General features: G+C 50.3%; 1 protein-coding gene across 1 annotated transcript; it reads left to right on the forward strand.

The window, feature by feature from the left end:
• Positions 1-689: 689 nt before the first annotated feature.
• LOC127585796 (zinc-binding protein A33-like) lies at positions 690-16,574 on the forward strand. Its single transcript, XM_052043495.1, has 6 exons — positions 690-1,109; positions 2,370-2,465; positions 2,554-2,787; positions 4,558-4,580; positions 4,683-4,795; positions 16,021-16,574. Exons 1-6 carry the CDS (start codon positions 690-692, stop codon positions 16,572-16,574), a joined length of 1,440 nt encoding a protein of 479 aa, XP_051899455.1.
• The last annotated feature ends 257 nt before the right edge of the window (positions 16,575-16,831 follow it).

A 16,831-nucleotide genomic window follows, 5' to 3' on the forward strand; every position in this document is an offset into this window, starting at 1 on the left:
GTGATGGACTGAATGCTCTCCACAGGGAATCTGTGCCTGTTCATGGAAGAGTATCGGTAAATTGGTTTATTATTGTCACATGTACCGAGGTGCAGTGAAAAACTTTGTTTTGCATGCCATCTGTACAGATCATTTCATCACATCAGTACATTGAGGTAGTACAAGAGAAAACAATAACAATGCAGAATAAAGTGTTACAGAGAAAGTACAGTGCAGGCAGACAATAAGGTGCAAGGTCATAACGAGGTAGATTCAGAGCTCAAGATTCCATCTTATTGTACTAGGGGACCGTTCGATGGTCTCATAACAGCGGGATATAATTCTATTGTATTCCATTGGCTGCAGATGACTCGAGGGAGGGTTCTGTGATGTAGGGGGAGGGGTTGGAAGAAGCAGGCGAGCGCTGCTCCAGATGTGTGTCCCGGGGCTGCGGGTATGGTTCCTGCCAACCAGCCTGGCAATGGACTGACAAGTTTTCGGTTCATCTTCTTAGACAGTCCCTGGGGATCCAGGATGACCCAACCCGCATTGCAATCCATATTTGGTGGCTTGGGCGCCTGAGGGGGATATCGTGCGATAAGGTGGAATTCCTGCCTGCCGTTCGCCCGTGCCCCCGCTCACTGCAGCGAGCGTTTGCTCCCCGCGGCGCACTCAGCAAGTCCATGCAGCCGGCAGCGTAAGCGCGCAGAATGGCTTCGGGCCACTCCACGCTCAGTCTGGAGGACGAGCTGAACTGCCCGCTGTGCCGACAGTTGTACTCCGACCCCGTCATCTTGGACTGCGGACACAACTTCTGCCGGGAGTGTATCAGCAAGAAATGGGAGGCGGAGAAGCTAGCGCGGTGCCCCGAATGTGGCCAAACCTTCCGGGACAGCAGCCTCAAGTCCAACCGAGCCCTGGGCAAGCTGGTGAAGAAAAGCCGGAATATCTCCCTCAACCTGAAAGTCAAGGGCAACAAGCCTTACTGTATCGACCACGAAGAGGAGCTCAAACTGTTCTGCGAGACCGACAAGAAGCTCATCTGTGTGATGTGCCTGGACAGGCGGGACGGCCGCAGCCACAAGGCGCACAACTTCATGCTCATCAACGAGGCGGTCGAGATCTACAAGGTAAGACATTACACCCCCTCCCCACCTAACTCCAGAGACTACAAGGAGGCCAGTCGCTTCATCCTGCTCAAGTTTGCTCTTTGTAGAATCAGCTGGGTCTGTTCCCCTGCTCCGTCTTTCCCAATTCCCCTGGAAATGATTCCCCGCGATTGTCCGCTCAGACATTTCTTCTAAGGGTCTGTAAAGCTGGGGTGTTTTAAATTCAGACCTGCGGGTTTGGGTTCCCGCGGCAGAGGGGTCAGTGACTGGGGTACGGAGGCTTACGGCAGTTAGTGACAGGGATAAGAGGGGAGGTGAAACTTCCCCACGGTTAAACAGTCCCGTGATGGGACATTCCCAGTCCCCTGACGAACCCGCAGGGAGCTTGGGACTGGAAATAAACTGAGTTTGTTTTTCTAACTGGCATACATATGATGGGCCGAATGGTCTTATGAGCTATAAGTTTCTAGAATTCTATACAGTGGCGTCTTTCCCCCGCTATAAAAAGTTATGGATTGCAGTCAACCTCACCGTTAACAACACGCGGTCCTACAAAGCCTGGAGAATTTAAATTCCTCTGTCCCTCTTCCCTCACATCTGCAGACAGAGTCCCAGACCGTCCACGCTGTCTGGGGAGAAAGGTTTCTCCTCACCCCTCTCTCCGTATCCTTCACCCATCACTTTAAATCAGTGCCCCTGGTCCGCCAGTGGGAACAGCTTCCCTCTGTTAACCCCGTCTCTACCCTCCCGGACCCGTCCAGCCCCATCCCATCTCCTCCCAAACTTCTCCTTCCAAGGGGATATGCCCCAGGCTTCTCCAGTCTCCCCCCGGGGCTGAAATCCCTCGTCTTTGGAACCGACCCGGCAACTCTCCCCAGCGCCCTCTCGGGGAGTTTCGCGGATGGTTACAGAATGTTTCTCCCGGAGGGGCTATCCAGAGCCAGGGGCATTGGTTGAGACTATTTGCGGTGCAGCTGGGGTGGGGGGGGGGCGGTGGATTTCTTCTCAGGAGAGTTGTGGAGTTGGAGGCACTGAGCATATTCAAGGCGGAGGTGGACAGATTTTGTTCTGCTTGGGGTGTTGGGGGTGATGGAGAATGGAGGGGCATGGAGGTCGGGGAAGTGATGTTGAGGCTAGGATCAGACCAGCCCTAATTCATCGGATGGCGGACCGGCTGGAGGGGCCGACTATGACAAGGACTGGGCGGATGTTGAGCCAGTGCTCACCAGCTTCATTCTGATTACACACCCCATTATGTTGATTTCTCCACTCTGGCTGTAGGACAAGCTGAAGGTGAGCCTCAACACTCTGAAGCAGAAGAAGAACTACTACCAGGAGTTCGAGACGAAGCAGCAGGAGAAGATCACAGAGATCAAGGTAGTATCCTGCTGCTCAAGCTCCGGTCCGGATTGGGATCCGATGCGGGTTTCAAATGGGGTGACTCTGAACGTTGTTCCTCCCGCAGGACCAGTCGAATAAACTGCAGAACCACATCACGAGCGAGTTTTCCAAAATTCGCACCGTTCTGGACGAAAAGCAGCAAAGTCTCTTCAGCGACCTCACGGCGCAAGAGAACGACGTCCTCACCAGGATGGAGACGAACCTTCGCAAAATCCAGGATAACCTGAACCGCACGCAGCAGATGTTGTCCAACGTACAGAAGCGGTTGGAGAACCAGGATGTGTACGCCATGCTGAAGGTTAGCCACTCCCCGCGCCTCGAACGCCCGGCCCGCCCGTTTGTTAGCAGTCCTCTCCAATATCAGGGCTATTTAATTTGTGCAAGTGAAAAGTACGAACCCCGACATGCCAAGATATTCATGTTGTACACAGGGTGATTTCAGTGTGGGGGGAATCTGTCGCCAACCATTGTGAATTTCCAGTAGCTCCTTTCTCAGGACGTCCCGTTGCGGAAGGTGTTTTGTTTAGTTGAAGTTTCAATAGACAAAATTTTATAGGTATGTTTCAGGGTGTGAGAACACAGGGTCCTCTCGGCTCTGAGTAAGGGCTGGAAGAAGCCTTGAGCAAAAGATCCAGGCGTTCGCTCAGCAGTGTCGAGGGGGTGCTGGACTGTAGGAGTCGAAGAGGTGCCGAGGGAGCACCGCACAGTGGGAGGGAGCTCTGCACTACTGGAGGTTCCCTACCGAGCGGTTGTTGTTATAAGATCCCTCGGGGCCGTCATGGGGACGGAGAGCCGGGCAGACATGTTGATCAAAATCTATATCTTAATCGAAATGACTAAAATCAGATTAGCTGGTGTTTGTGGGATCTTGCTCTGCTCACTGGCTGTGGTAGTATTTGCATTCTAACAATGCGCTCCTTCATTTCCCGTAAATCGCTTTGGGGCGTCTTGAATGGTTCTATAGAAACGCCATCAAATTAGACCCAATGTGTGGGTCTTCAGAGGGTTGGGCGTGGGGTGGAGGTAAAGTGGGTGGCTGATAATTGAGCTCCCATTCACTGCTCCGCGCCGCTGAGAACCCTCGGATCTTTGGCGGCTCCTGGTAATGGCCGATTCCTCCGCACTTTCAATATGTTGCGTGATGGGTAGGAACGTGTCTGCCGGAGTCCCCTCGCTCAAACCCACACGGGTCCAAACCGGGCTGGGCTAGGAGATCTTTCCCACTCGTAGAAGCTCGTGTTTTAGTGTTTGTCTGCAACCCACTTATTATCGGTGCCCCTAAGTTAGATCACGTGGAAGTTATTGGCGCTCTTTTGATTTTCAACTCCAAACTTGCCGCACTGTCTGCAGACACCCTCAGCAAGGCCTGCGTCCGAACACATGGGGGTATCTGTGCCTCTTCTCAATGTTTAGCTGCACAATTGGCCCATAATAGAAGGCTCGGTTAAATTTACTCTCATCGCGGTCTAGAAGGACGAGAGGTGGCATAAAGGACTGATGAACACTGGGAGGATGTCTCGCCTTGTGAGGGAATCTGGCACTGAAGGTACTGTTTCATAATTAAAGATCGCCCATTTCAGACTGAGATGAGGAGGAATTTCTTCTCCCAGAGGGACATGTCTTTGGAATTCTCTTCCCCAGAGGGTTGTGGAGGCGGCATCACTGAACATTCTCAAGGCACAGATACAAGTCTTTAGTCTGTTGGGTGCCGAGGGTGACGGGGTACGGGGGGAAAGTGGAGCTAAGACCAAGATCAGATTGGGCCTGATCTTATGAATGGCGGACAAGTTGGAGGGGCCGAATGGCTGACTCCTGCTCTTGTTTCTGGTGTTTTCGATTGATGTGGTTGGACGGGCTGGGGTTCAGAGTAATTGGAAGGCGCTTCCAATGATTTGGAGCCATTCAGTCCAGCCAGGTAAAATTATAACTCTGCATCCTTCAGATCATTGCTTAACATTTAACAGTATTTGCCACTTATGTAATAGTTCTTCCGTACAAACATTCTTCCCCTGACGTAAGGCTGCACCGTCCTTCGCCCCACTAAGTCCCAGTTTTGTTTCCTCTCCAGGAGGCTCCTCTGGACGACAAGAGGTATGACACTTTCTTCGCCAAAACTGGACGTGCAATAATTAAGCAACAGATTGGAGGACTTGTCTTCATTCGCTAATGTCAATTGTCTTGTATTCACACCAGTACTGAAGATGATTATCACCCAACGATAATGGAAGGCAATCTGCCTGTCGGAATATTTCAAGGACCTGTCCAATATAGAGTTTGGAAAGAAGTTGTAGATGTTATAAGCCCTGGTAAGGAAGTTCTTTTATATCCATCAGATTAACCACTCGCAGCAGTAAATCCTCAACACGGACTGTGCTCGGGAGCTACTTACTGTTCTCAGTCCCCTGCCATAACTTCAAGAGAAAATTGGTAGAAATAGTTGGGGACTACACTTTTAGCAATTTCTTATTATGTTTATCGTTGGAGGCATCTCTGTCAATGCCAGCATTTATTGTACATCCTTAATTACCCTTGAGGAGATGGCGGTGAGCAGCTGCCTTGAGTCACTGCAGCCCTTCTGGTGAAGATGCTGCTGGTGAGTGAGCTCAGGATTTAGACCCAGCGTCGATATATACAACAGGATGGTGTATATATACAGGGCAGCTTGTAAAGGGAGGATGCGCCTTGTGCTTCTTCATAGCAGAGGTCCTGGGTTTGAGAGGTCTGTCCCGATAGATCCTGCAGTGCATTTTATAGATGGTATACACTGCCTGCCATTGGTGGAGGAAGTGACTGTGTTGAGTGGTTAATGTGGTGTCAATCAAGTGGACTGCGTTCTTCTGGGGGGCTCAGAGGTTTTCGAGCAGCACTCATCCAGGCAAGTGGAGAGTATTCTATCACAGTCCTGATTATACCTTGTAGATGGTGGAAAGGCTTTGGGGGTCTGAGGAGGCTAGTTACTCACCATAGGAGATCCAGCCTCTGACCTGCTCTTGTATTCACGGCATTTATGTGACTGATGCAGCTGTTTCTGGCCAGTGGTGACCACCAGGAACTTGATGGAGAATCGGCGATGGTAACGTCATTGAAGGTCAAGGGTCGAGCATAGGAATCTCTCTTGCTGAAGATATCATTAGCTGGCACTTGTGTGACATGAATGTTACTTACACGTTTGAACAGTAGATTGGTCCATGCCAGCCTAGTACTCGAGTAATATCAGGGGATGGTATGCAACCACGTAGAATACAAGGGATCAAACTTTCCATCAGGAAAAGCTCAAAGTGAAAGCCCACTGCCAGTGGGGCAGAGCAGCAGCTCAGAGTAAGAGGGTAATGAGATATGTCAACCATTGCACTTTATACACCTCTCTGTCGGAGTTGTATCTAAAACGCAAGGGAAGGTGATTTATACTCGAGCGTGAAATACCTTGAAATAGAGTTTGAAAGTATTTTTAAAGTCATAGACATCTCCACGAGCAGATGAATAGAATGCTTCCTCCATCTCCAGACACAGCACTAGATCAGGTCAAATAAATGCGGAATGCTGGAAGCACTCAGGTCAGGCAGCATAGTGGAGAGAGGAACAGAGTTAAACGGTTCACATTGAAAATCGGTCATTAAAACCGGAGAAGCAACAACAAAACAAATGCGTCTTAAGTTGCAGAGAGGGTGAGGAAATAGGTGAAATAATTCCACCATTTAGTTACCGAGAGGGGACACAGATCTCAAGAGTAACGAAAGTGGTACCAATATGTCTTTTTTTTCAAAGTTGCGAGTCTTGGAAAGCTGAAATTGAGTAAACGCGTAGATTTAATGAAAAACGGAACAATAGACTAGGGGTTTGGAGACTCTCTGATGAGTGGCATGTGTAGGAAAAGCGTCCCTTTCTTAGGACTGAGACAAATCTCCAATGGAGGAGACAAATAGGTAAAGGCCCACAATTAATTTTTCCAAGTGGTAAACAGGTAGAACCGGTTACCTCACGGGTAGTTAAAGTTTGTACCTGGCTGGAAACAGTTGAGGGTTGTTGCGTGGCTGCCCTCATTGGTTCTCCCTGATTTCTGCCCTTCCTGGTTCAAGTCTCCTTTGCTGAGTGAGGGCAATTCCATCCTTCCTGTGAGAACTTGGGAGGCATCGGGACACAGAAACAGCGCCGGGAGGCATAATGTAGAGAAACATGCACGGGTGACTGAGATTCAACCTTGGTGAGAAACAGAGCGGAGCCAGCCGAGGTATTCAGTTTGTTCGGGATTTTGTTGGAGAGAAAGATGCTTCTTTTGATTTTCCGCCGTGGGAACAGTGAAGCACAGGGGACTCCCTACTTCCTCTAGAATTTGCTAACTTCCTTTTTTTTGTGGCGGGGGGAGGGGGTGGGGCATGGAAATCCAGTGGTCTCCGCAGAGCATCGATGTACAATGCCCATGGTATTGGAAAAACAGCCCCTTCGACTTTGAAGCAAAGGGAGCTAGATTACAGAATAACGTGGCCACCCTCCACCCTCCCCACACACCACCTCTGTCCATAATCTGAGGTAAAAGACAGCAGAGGTTGCGAGACATTTGGACTGAACAACAATGGAGTAAACTGGCTTGAAAATCGCGTGGGGAAGTCACTGATTGGACAGGACTGTGGTCCCGTGTCAGGGAGCCAATGAAAAACTCCATCGCGGGGGAGGACCGGGCGTCAAGGGATAGCGAGGAAAGTGAGGGGTAACGTTTAACCCGCGTGTCTTATATTCTGCTGTAGATGATCCGGTGGTTCTAGAGCCTGCCCAAGTCGGCCGTCTTTGGTAGAAAGAGGCAGGGAATCCGCCAGTGGCCATGTCGCGGCCGGCTCCTTCCATTGGTGTTGGAGTCCGAGAAAGAAACATTCCTCGCTGCTCTCCGGGAGTTTCCCGTTCACGGGAAGGGCCCCTCTGTCACCGTCACTGGCTTACCTGTGGGTCTCGCCCACAATTTAGCCTCCAACCGGCTCATTCAGATTTGATCAGCCTGAGAGGGGTTCACTTACCTTCAAACGCCCTGTCTCTAACCAAAACTCTAACCTATCTTTTTTCTTTCCAGGAGCTGAAGGACCTGCTGATCTGATCTCTGCTCCGGAAGGCAGAGTTGGGGGAAGGGTGGGACTGGCACCCGGCTACAGACCGCCGCCACAGGCCAGCCGAACCTTGATACCCCTCCCTGGCCGCAAGAACGCGCGCCCCCACCCTCGCCAACATCCCGCCGCAGTTGGGGATGGAGATAGATAGTTGTCGCAATTCGGCTACTGGTTGCAGACACCGGACGGATTGTTGTTACTGGCGGGATAGGGCAGGGAAATTCCCAAACACTTCTCAGTGCTGGGAAGCTCAACACCTAGAGCGGAGAGGAAGGAGCTGGATGGTGATTCTTTTCTACTGCTTTGGGGAACATTTATTGCCCCTGAACTGGAGCTCACTGGGTCCTTTCAGAGTGTAGTTACCACATTGACAGGCCTGGAGTCACACAGAGATCCAGACTGGGGAGGGGCGGCTGGTTTCTTTCCCTAGAGGAGTTCGGTAACCCGGGTGGGCCCCGTAGTTTCATGGTCACCGTGAGAAGCTTCCTCCCTCGCCCCTGATTTATTGAACGACTTGACGTTAAATTTCCCAGCTGCCCCGCTGGGGGTTCGGGTGATCGCGGACTGGGCCGAAGCGCCTGTTTGCGTGCTGTGAGATTTTGACTATCGTTTATCCAGGTCTCTGCTTGTTGTGCTGGTTGTATCATTGTCAATTTAACAACCCGACCTTTCCTCTGTTAATCTGACGGTATCAGATGGGCCCCTCACACTGGTCTCACGAAATGGGGTATAAAGTCTGGGGTGGGGGCGGCGGGAGAAGGTTCAATCCCATCCAGTTTCCCAGGTAGGGTGAGTAGTGTTGGCCGGAGAGCAGTTACGTTGGACTCTATGCTGGAAATGTCATCGCTCTGGGAGTAACCTGGTTCTGGGGCAACCTGGTCCCCACCACCTTATCTGCTCTGGAACCAGCAGTGACTCCCTCCCGCAGGAGGCGGTGAGTGAACCGGGGAGGGGAAGAGGGGTTTCACCTTCCCGCTTCACTGGAAAAGGTGACGTGCACTTTGACCCTTTTCAGGGATGTGCAATAAATGTTGGCCTGACTATTGACAGGTAGATCCCAAAATTAATAACTGTGAAACAAAACGGACCTGCGTCCTCCAGCCGTGTATAGAGGACCTCGGTTCACGGGCCAGCCCCCAGAGACAAACTGGGAAACACACACACTTAACATGTCCACAGAACCATCCAAAGTCCCCTCCACCTACTCTCATCTCACTCCTTGTGACCCCGTGGATTCTTCTCGGGTGTTTCCCCGGGTGAGAGAATCAAGAAAGGGGGCATCGTCTCAGGATGAGGGGTCGCCCATTTAAGAGAGGAGGGGGATTGAGAATATTTGGAATTCGCTACCTCAGAGAGTTGTGGTCGAGATCACTGAATATGTTCGAACCATGTATATTGATCTACAGCGGAGTCAAGAATTAGGTGAATTGGAACCGGGGCCGGGATCAGATCCACCCTGATCTTGCTGAATGACAGTGCAGGCTAGAGGGGCCGAATGGCCGGCTCCTGCCTCTGAATCGGATGATCTTGTAATCGTGATGTTGAAAGGAAAGTTGGATTAGTGTATGAATGGGAAGAGATTGCCGGGTGTGGGGAGAGCTCGGGGAGTGAGACAGGTTGTTCTTACATAGAGTTGGTATTGACTCGACCGGCCGAATGACCTCTTTTGGTACAGCAGCCTTTCTGTGATCCCAAGCTTCTGCGTGGTTGCAGTAAAGGTGTCCGACCACATTTCCTCCTTTGGCTGGGCGGCTTTTCTAACTTGTGCTCACTCTTCCGTCGGTGGGCAAGGTGCCGGAGCCAAAGATTGAAATATACCGGCCGGGGGATTGTTGGCGAGGGAGCTCTGGGGGCGGTGAGGAACAAGGTTCATCAACTGATGCTGTGAATCGTGGCTGGACATATTTTTATGTGTCAGCATGGGCCCTCCTGCTGCCCCCACCACCTCTCTCCCACCCCCTTTCCACAACCCGTTCTCTACGGCAGTAACTGATGTTCTCCCTCATTCCTTCTGTGGTCACACCTATCATTCGCGAGGTGTGCCTGCCCTCGGCGAACAACGCAGAAGTTACGCTGAAACTTGTGTCACAGCGAAGGGTTTGCCACAAACCCCAAAGGATATTTCACATTCCTTTAACTGACAGGGGGAAGCAAAACTGATTTGCCCTTGAGTGCAACGAAACTTCTTCAATTAGATAGACCCTCTGGTGAGACTGTTCCTGGCGCACAGGTCTGGTCTCCCTACCCAGGGAAGGATGGGGGAGTGCAGAAAAGGTTCATCAGGGTAATCCCTGAGGTTACTGGCTTGCTCTATGAGGAGGGGTAAATCAGATTGGGCTTGTGCTCTATCGAGTTGATAAGAATGACAGGTGATACGAATATGAGTTGACAGGGTAGAAGCAGAGGACATTTCCACTGGTTGAGGAGTGGAACCGGAGGTCACGGAATTGGAATAAGAGGTCGGTGTTTAGGATTGAGATGAACAGAAATCTCTTCACTCAATGGCTAATGTTTTGAATTCTCTACCGGGAGGACTTGGAGCTTCAGTCGTTGAGTTCATTTGAAGGGAAGGTTGATAGATTTTTGGAGATATTCAGGGAATCGGGGGATATGAGGACAGGGCAGGAAAATGGCGCTGAGGTAGAAGACCAGCCAGGAGTGGAGTAGGCACGAGGGGCCGAATGGCCTCCTGCTGCTCCCCTTCTCGTGTTGAATGACGCTCAGTAAACACTCACACTTTCATTCCAAGGGGCTAGTCTGAGACCCCTGCTTGGCCGGAAGCAATGCTGCGTTGCAGGTTGAGGGGACCATGGTTGTTTCAGCCTCGGTTTCAGGAGGGACCCTCCACTGACAAACTGGTTCCCCATCTTAACACGTTAGAATTTCCTCCCCGCTGTCCAAATCTGTGCTGCCGTCGCGCTGCCTGGGGTCAGATGCCCAAATCCATGCTCTGAGCTCCGTTTATGTCTGTGGTCAGCTTTGTGCTTGGACAGACTCACCCAGCGCAATACTAGAGGAGTGCGGCCCGGTCAAGGAGACCAGCCGACAGATTAAACATTAGCCGAGGCCCATTTACTCTCGCAGGGAGGTGACAGACTTCACCACAGCTGGTTCACGGAGCAGGAAGTTGTGTTGGTACCTTGGCCCCCGGGTTACTCTCGACCTACGTGGCCGTGACATCTGGTCGTCGGTGCTTTGTTGACGCGAGAACTTGCTGTGTTGCTACATTATCACTTCCAAAGAGTTTCAGTGGCGGCAGGGTATTTGGGGAGCGACGTGGAAGGTGAAAAACAGGGACGTCGTCAACCTTTGTGGTTTAATGAACTGAGCCACGTCACTCTCCACTGCAGCGGCCCGTGTACAGCCGGCAGGACAGTCCTTTCCCCTTGGCCCAATAACTGGGAGAAGTCAAACACATGAAGGTTTTAGTCTGTTCGTTGATCGGCAAAATGCACAACTCTACATTCTGACAGGTCAAACGTTCACACTCTGTGCAGACTAACTGCGTTTTAGTGAGGGTCGGTGTGGGTCAGACGTGAGGTTCGAGCGCAGGGCTGGGCACTGAGTCTAAGTGCAAGGCCAGTTACTAGTGTCTTGAGTGCAAGGCCAGGTATTGGGTCTGAGTATGGGACGGTGCACTGGGTCTGAGTATGGGACGGTGCACTGGGTCTGAGTGCGAAACATGGCACTGGATCTGAGTGTGGGACCGAGGCACTGGCTCTGAATGTGGGACCCGGCACTGGATCTGAGTGTGGGACCGGGCACTAGGTCTGAGTGCGGAACACGGCTCTGTGTGGGACCAGTTACTGGGTCTGAGTGCGGAATACAGCACTGGATCTGTGGGACCCGGCACTGGGTCTGAGTGTGGGACACGGCACTGGGTCTGAGTGCAGGACCGGGCACTGGGTCTGAAATACAACATAAATCGCTGGCTCTACTCTCTAAACCAGGCAGCATCTGTTGAGCAAGAGTGAATGTTTCAGGTGAACGAACCTTCGTTATAACTTTCCAGTAAAGTGAGAAAGCAAATATGTATTAAATTGCAGACAAAAAAAAAAGTGGAGGGAGGGATAGAACAGAGGGGATCTCTCTGACAGAGTGGAGACCAATGCCCGGGTAACACAATTGTTTTTGGCACCATCTCACTGATCCAAGCTGACTTACCTGTTCAATTGCATATAGCCGGGGAGGGTGCGGACAGTTAGACGGGGGGAAGGCAGTGTTGTTACTGTAAGATGCAGAACATTGCATTTGATGGAAATCTGGAAGTAAGAGAGAAATTGGAAGTATTTAGCAGGCCAGGCAACATCTGTAGAGAGATAATCTCACTAGCAGATGCCCTTGCATTAGGACAGGCCAGTTTTCATATGAACTGGAAGGGCTGATTATCTGAAATACTTAAATTCATTGCTGAATCCCGAGAGCTGCCGTGCGTCCAGTCAGAAGAGGTGACAGACTTCACCGCAGCTGGTGCACGGGTTGTGGTACCTTGGCCCCCGGGTTACTCTCGACCTACGTGGCAGTGACACCTCCTGGTCCTCGGTGCTTTGCTGAACGCGAGAACTTGCTGTGCGCAGATTGGTCGCCACATTACCACTTCCAAAGAGCTTCAGTGGCGGGAAGGGGTTTGGGGAGCTTCGATTAGTTTTCATTGGAGTAATGCTGTAAGTTAATGGAGATGTCAGAGTGGGATTCGGATAGAAAACTCAAGTGTCAGGAAGCTTGTGGACTGAACGAAGGTGCTCTGCCATGCAGTCACCCAATGTATGATTGGTCTCGATGTAGAGGAGACCATATCGTGAAAACCGAGGGCCGTACACTAGATTGTAAAGAGTGCAGGTGAACGGCTGCTTCGTTTGGAAGGAGTGTTTGGGTTCCTGGGTGGTGACGAAGGAAGGGATAAAAGGGCAAGTGTTGCAAATGAAAGTGGCGTGACAAGGGGAGTGGTTGTTGGAGAAGGAAGTGTGGACCAGGACCCCGCGAAGGGAGGTTTCCCTTTGGAATACTGAAAGGGAAGTGGAAAGTGGGTCCAGTTGTGGAATCCTGTTGGAGGTGATAGAACTTGCAGAGTTAATTGTGAGGCTGGTGGGGGTGAAGGTTGACGACAAGACGGTGAGCAGGGAACTCTGGCTGGGAGAGAGAGGGTGAGAGCAGAGGAGTTCCGAAAATAGAGGAGATGCGGTTGAGAGTTCTGTCAACTTTGGTAGAGCGGCAGCCACGGTTTAGGAAAAAGGGAAGATATATTAGGTGCACTGGCGTGGAAAGTCTCCTCATCAGAGCGGAGAGCATGGATCCAGAGAAACACGGGGCCGGAGGAGCTGTAGTTGAGAGATTTGAGGGAACTGTGGGACTGACTGGGCTTAGAATGAATATTGGTTGCCAACCTCTCCCCGAGTTGGAAGTGGATGATCAAGATAGTGAAGGGGAGAGTCAGAGGTGGGCCATATGAAGGCAAGAGCAGGGTGGATATTGGCAAAAAAAATGGAATTTTCAGATGCTGTAGGAAGCAGCTCAAATAGAATCATTGATGTACTGGAGGGAGAGGAGAGAGAGTGGGACTGAAACAGTGTCTGGCCAACATATCCCACAAACAAACACACATGGGCCACGCGAGTTCCCACAGCTGCAGCCTTTGATCTGGGAATGTAGTTCAACGTGAGGGGCAATTTCAGCAGGGTGAACCGGTATGTTCCCTTCTTCCTTCAACAGAGGCTCGAATAGTTCCCATTGAAGGGGACTGGTTGGGCCTCTGTTTAAGGAAAAATGGAAGGAGACCGTGGGGTGGAGGTGATGAGACATTTCATGGTCATGGTAAAGATGAGCTAGTTGGGGCCAGGAGACTAGAAAGTCCAAAGTTGGTGAGGTCAGGCAGCAGAGATGACCTGGGTGTCAGTGGAAAGGTTCTCGGCCAGGGAGAGAAGATGGAGTCACTGGAAGAAATAAAGCTGGCCAGGTAAGAGAAGGCTGCGGCAATGGGTCTGCTCGACAGTCCTGCTTGTGAACAGGGGTAGAAGTGGGCTTTGAAAAAGGAGAAAGAGAAAGCAAGAACTACAGGTCAGTTAGCTTAACTTTAGAAACTGACTAAGATAATATAGAAATATGCTATTTAAGCTAATCAGGCAAATCGAAAGGGAAATCATATTTGACCAATCTATTGGAATTATTTGAAGGATGTGCTCCAGTTAAAGGAAACCGGTGGATGTAATTAGATTTCTATAATATAGAGAAACATTAAAAAAAATCTGCTGCAGATGGAGGCTATTCGGCCCTTCAGCCCTGCTCTACTATTCAGCACGATCCACTTCAGTGCCTCGTTTCCTCTTTGCCCCGATTATCTTCGATCCCTCCAGCATTAAGAATCACATTTACCTCCTCGCTGGATATATGTAATGGCCCTCACTGTGTTTTGTAGTCGAGAGTTCCACAGGGATTTTCTAAAATGTTTTTGTGGAATATGAAAGCTCAGTGGATAGGAAGCAATATGTTGGCGTGAATAGTGACTGCTTGGCTAACAGGAAGCAAAGTGGGTAAATGATTCTTTTTCTCTGTGTGACAAGATCTAATGTGGGGTGTGCGACAGGGATGAGCGTGGAGGCATCAGGTTTGTAACTTCATATACATTATTTAAATGAAGGCACAGAAGATTGTAGTGGCTAAATTTTTGAAGGACACAGAGATAGGAAGGAAAGTTGGATCTTAAGAGGAAACATGGCTACTTTACAGAGAGGATGGGTGCACAGAGATCTGGCAGATAGAGATGACATGAGAAAATGTGAAACTGGCAGTTTTGGCTGAATAACAGAAAAAGAAGTGTATTCTGTAAATGGTGAGAGACTGCAGCGCTCTGAGGTTCAGAGGGATCTGTGTGTCCCAGTGCATGATCTGCCGACTGTTAACATGCAGGTGCATCCGGTAATTAAGAAAGCACACCTAATGTTTTTTTTATTGTGAGGGGGCATTGAGTATAGAAGTAGAGGAGGGGGTTTGCCTCCGTTACAGAGGGCAATGGTGAGACCACATCTGGAGTCCTGTGCATGGCATTTATATACTTATTTATGGAAAGATATTAATCAATTGGAAGCAGTTCAGAGAACATTAACTAGCCTGATACCTGGAACCGGAGGGTTGCCTTCTGAGGAAAGGTTCGACATACAAGTCTGCGTCCGTTAGAATAAAACAGAAAAGTTTGGGACGAAAGCTCAGCAGGTCAGACAGCATCTGTGGAGAGAGAAACAACTAACGTTTCAGGTCTAGGATCCTTCGTCAGAACCGGGAAAAGCAAGTTAAGTGTTTATCTTTCCACAGACGCTGCCTGACCCCTTGAGTGTTTCCAGCATTTTCTGTTTCATTTCAGATTTACAGTGTCTGCATTTTCTAAATTTTGATTTTGTATCCTCTGGAGTTCATAAGAGTGTGACTTACCTGAAGCAAGTTAAATCTTGAAAGTTCTTGTCAGGATGAAAGTGGAGAGGATGCTTCCTCTGATGGGGGAATCTAGAACTAAAGTCGCTGTTTGACAATAAGGGGTCAACCCATTTAAGTCTGAGATGATATTTTCCTCTGAGATGGTTATGAGTGTTTGGAGCTCTATTCCTCAAAGGGTTTTGAATATTTTTAAGGTAAAGGTGGACAGATCCTTGAGAAGCGAAGGAGTGAAAGGTTACCGGGAGTGGATAAAGTGAAAGGTTACCGGGAGTGGATGGGGTGAAAGGTTACCGGGAGTGGACGGGGTGAAAGGTTACCGGGAGTGGACGAGGTGAAAGGTTACAGGGAGTAAATGTGTTATTGAGTTGTCAATCAGAGCTGCCATGATTGTACTAAAAGGCGGATCAGGTCTCACGGGCCGAGCGGCCTGCTCCTTCTCCTCAATCACAAGCACTTGTGAGTGTTCGCCAGGCGGTGAGGTCTGAGTGTGCCGACAACTGGCGGTTCTGCTGCCGTTGCACAACCGCTTGCGCGCTGGCTTGGCCTTCAGCTGGCGCAGGAGAGAGGCCTGTGGCCGGTGGCCAGGCGCTTGCTGCGTTGTGTACTGAGATTGAAATGATACTTGACTATTTCTGTGCAACAAAGTGATTCTCTTTGTTTTCTTGCTCCGTGTCCTATAGATTATAAGTATGCAGGCTGTCCCGAACCAGCCAGTAACCCTACTTCCCGAACTGATGCCAGTGAAGAGATGCCAAGGAAACGCTCCTTTATAAATAGCACCGAAGAAAATAAAAGAAAATGTAATAAATTATATATGGATACAATCTAATGTAATAGAATAGATGGCAAGGATCTGTGTAGCATTTCGAACTTAACTCGGAGGTTTTTGACTCTACATCAGAGCGACCTTCTATTATGTTAATTGGCCGCACAGCAGTCCTTAAATTAATCCAATGTGATGGGTAGAAGGAGCGCTCTCTAATTTTTGGCTTTTGTTTTGATCTCTCTGTCAGTCCCGGCATATCTGACGCTGAACCCCAGCACAGCACACCCTCGCCTCCTGCTGTCCGAAGATCTGACGGTTGTGTCTTACGGCGACGTGAAGCAGGACGTACCCGACAACCCCGAGAGGTTCGACACCTGCGTGTGCGTCCTGGGATCGGAGGCCTTCTCGTCTGGCAAGCACTACTGGGAGGTGCAGGTGGGCAGCAAGACTGAGTGGGACGTGGGAGTGGTCAAGGAATCCATCAGCCGGAAAGGACACACCACCGCCACGCCAGACGCCGGCTACTGGATTGTATGGCTTCGAAATGGCAACGAGTACAAAGCCACGACGGTACCGAGGACCCGCCTGAATGTAACTGTGAAACCCAAGGCCATTGGCGTCTACCTGGACTATGAGGGCGGGCAAGTGTCCTTTTACAACGTAGACAACATGACCCACCTGTACAGTTTCCTTGACACCTTCTCGGAGAGACTTTTCCCGTACTTCAGCCCTGGGATCAATGACGATGGAGACAACTCAGAACCGCTAAAAGTCCTCCCAGTCAGATGTCACGACGAATAAAACAAAGCCCGTCACCGCCCTTCACCGGGACTCCCCACCCTCCATCGGCCGGCACCACCACCACTTCCGTCACCCGTTCTCTCTCCGTCTCAACCCTACCACAGATATTTCCTCTGTACCTTCCGCCCCATCCCCCTTTCTGCAGCTTAAAACGTGCATCGACCCACGCTTTAACTCTCTCTCTCCACAGGTGCTGCCCGACCTGCTACGTATTTTTAGCAGCTAACTTCTTCATTTTAAAAACAGAAACAATCCTT

This window comes from Pristis pectinata, chromosome 34 (assembly GCF_009764475.1).
Source record: "Pristis pectinata isolate sPriPec2 chromosome 34, sPriPec2.1.pri, whole genome shotgun sequence".
NCBI lineage: Eukaryota > Metazoa > Chordata > Chondrichthyes > Rhinopristiformes > Pristidae > Pristis > Pristis pectinata.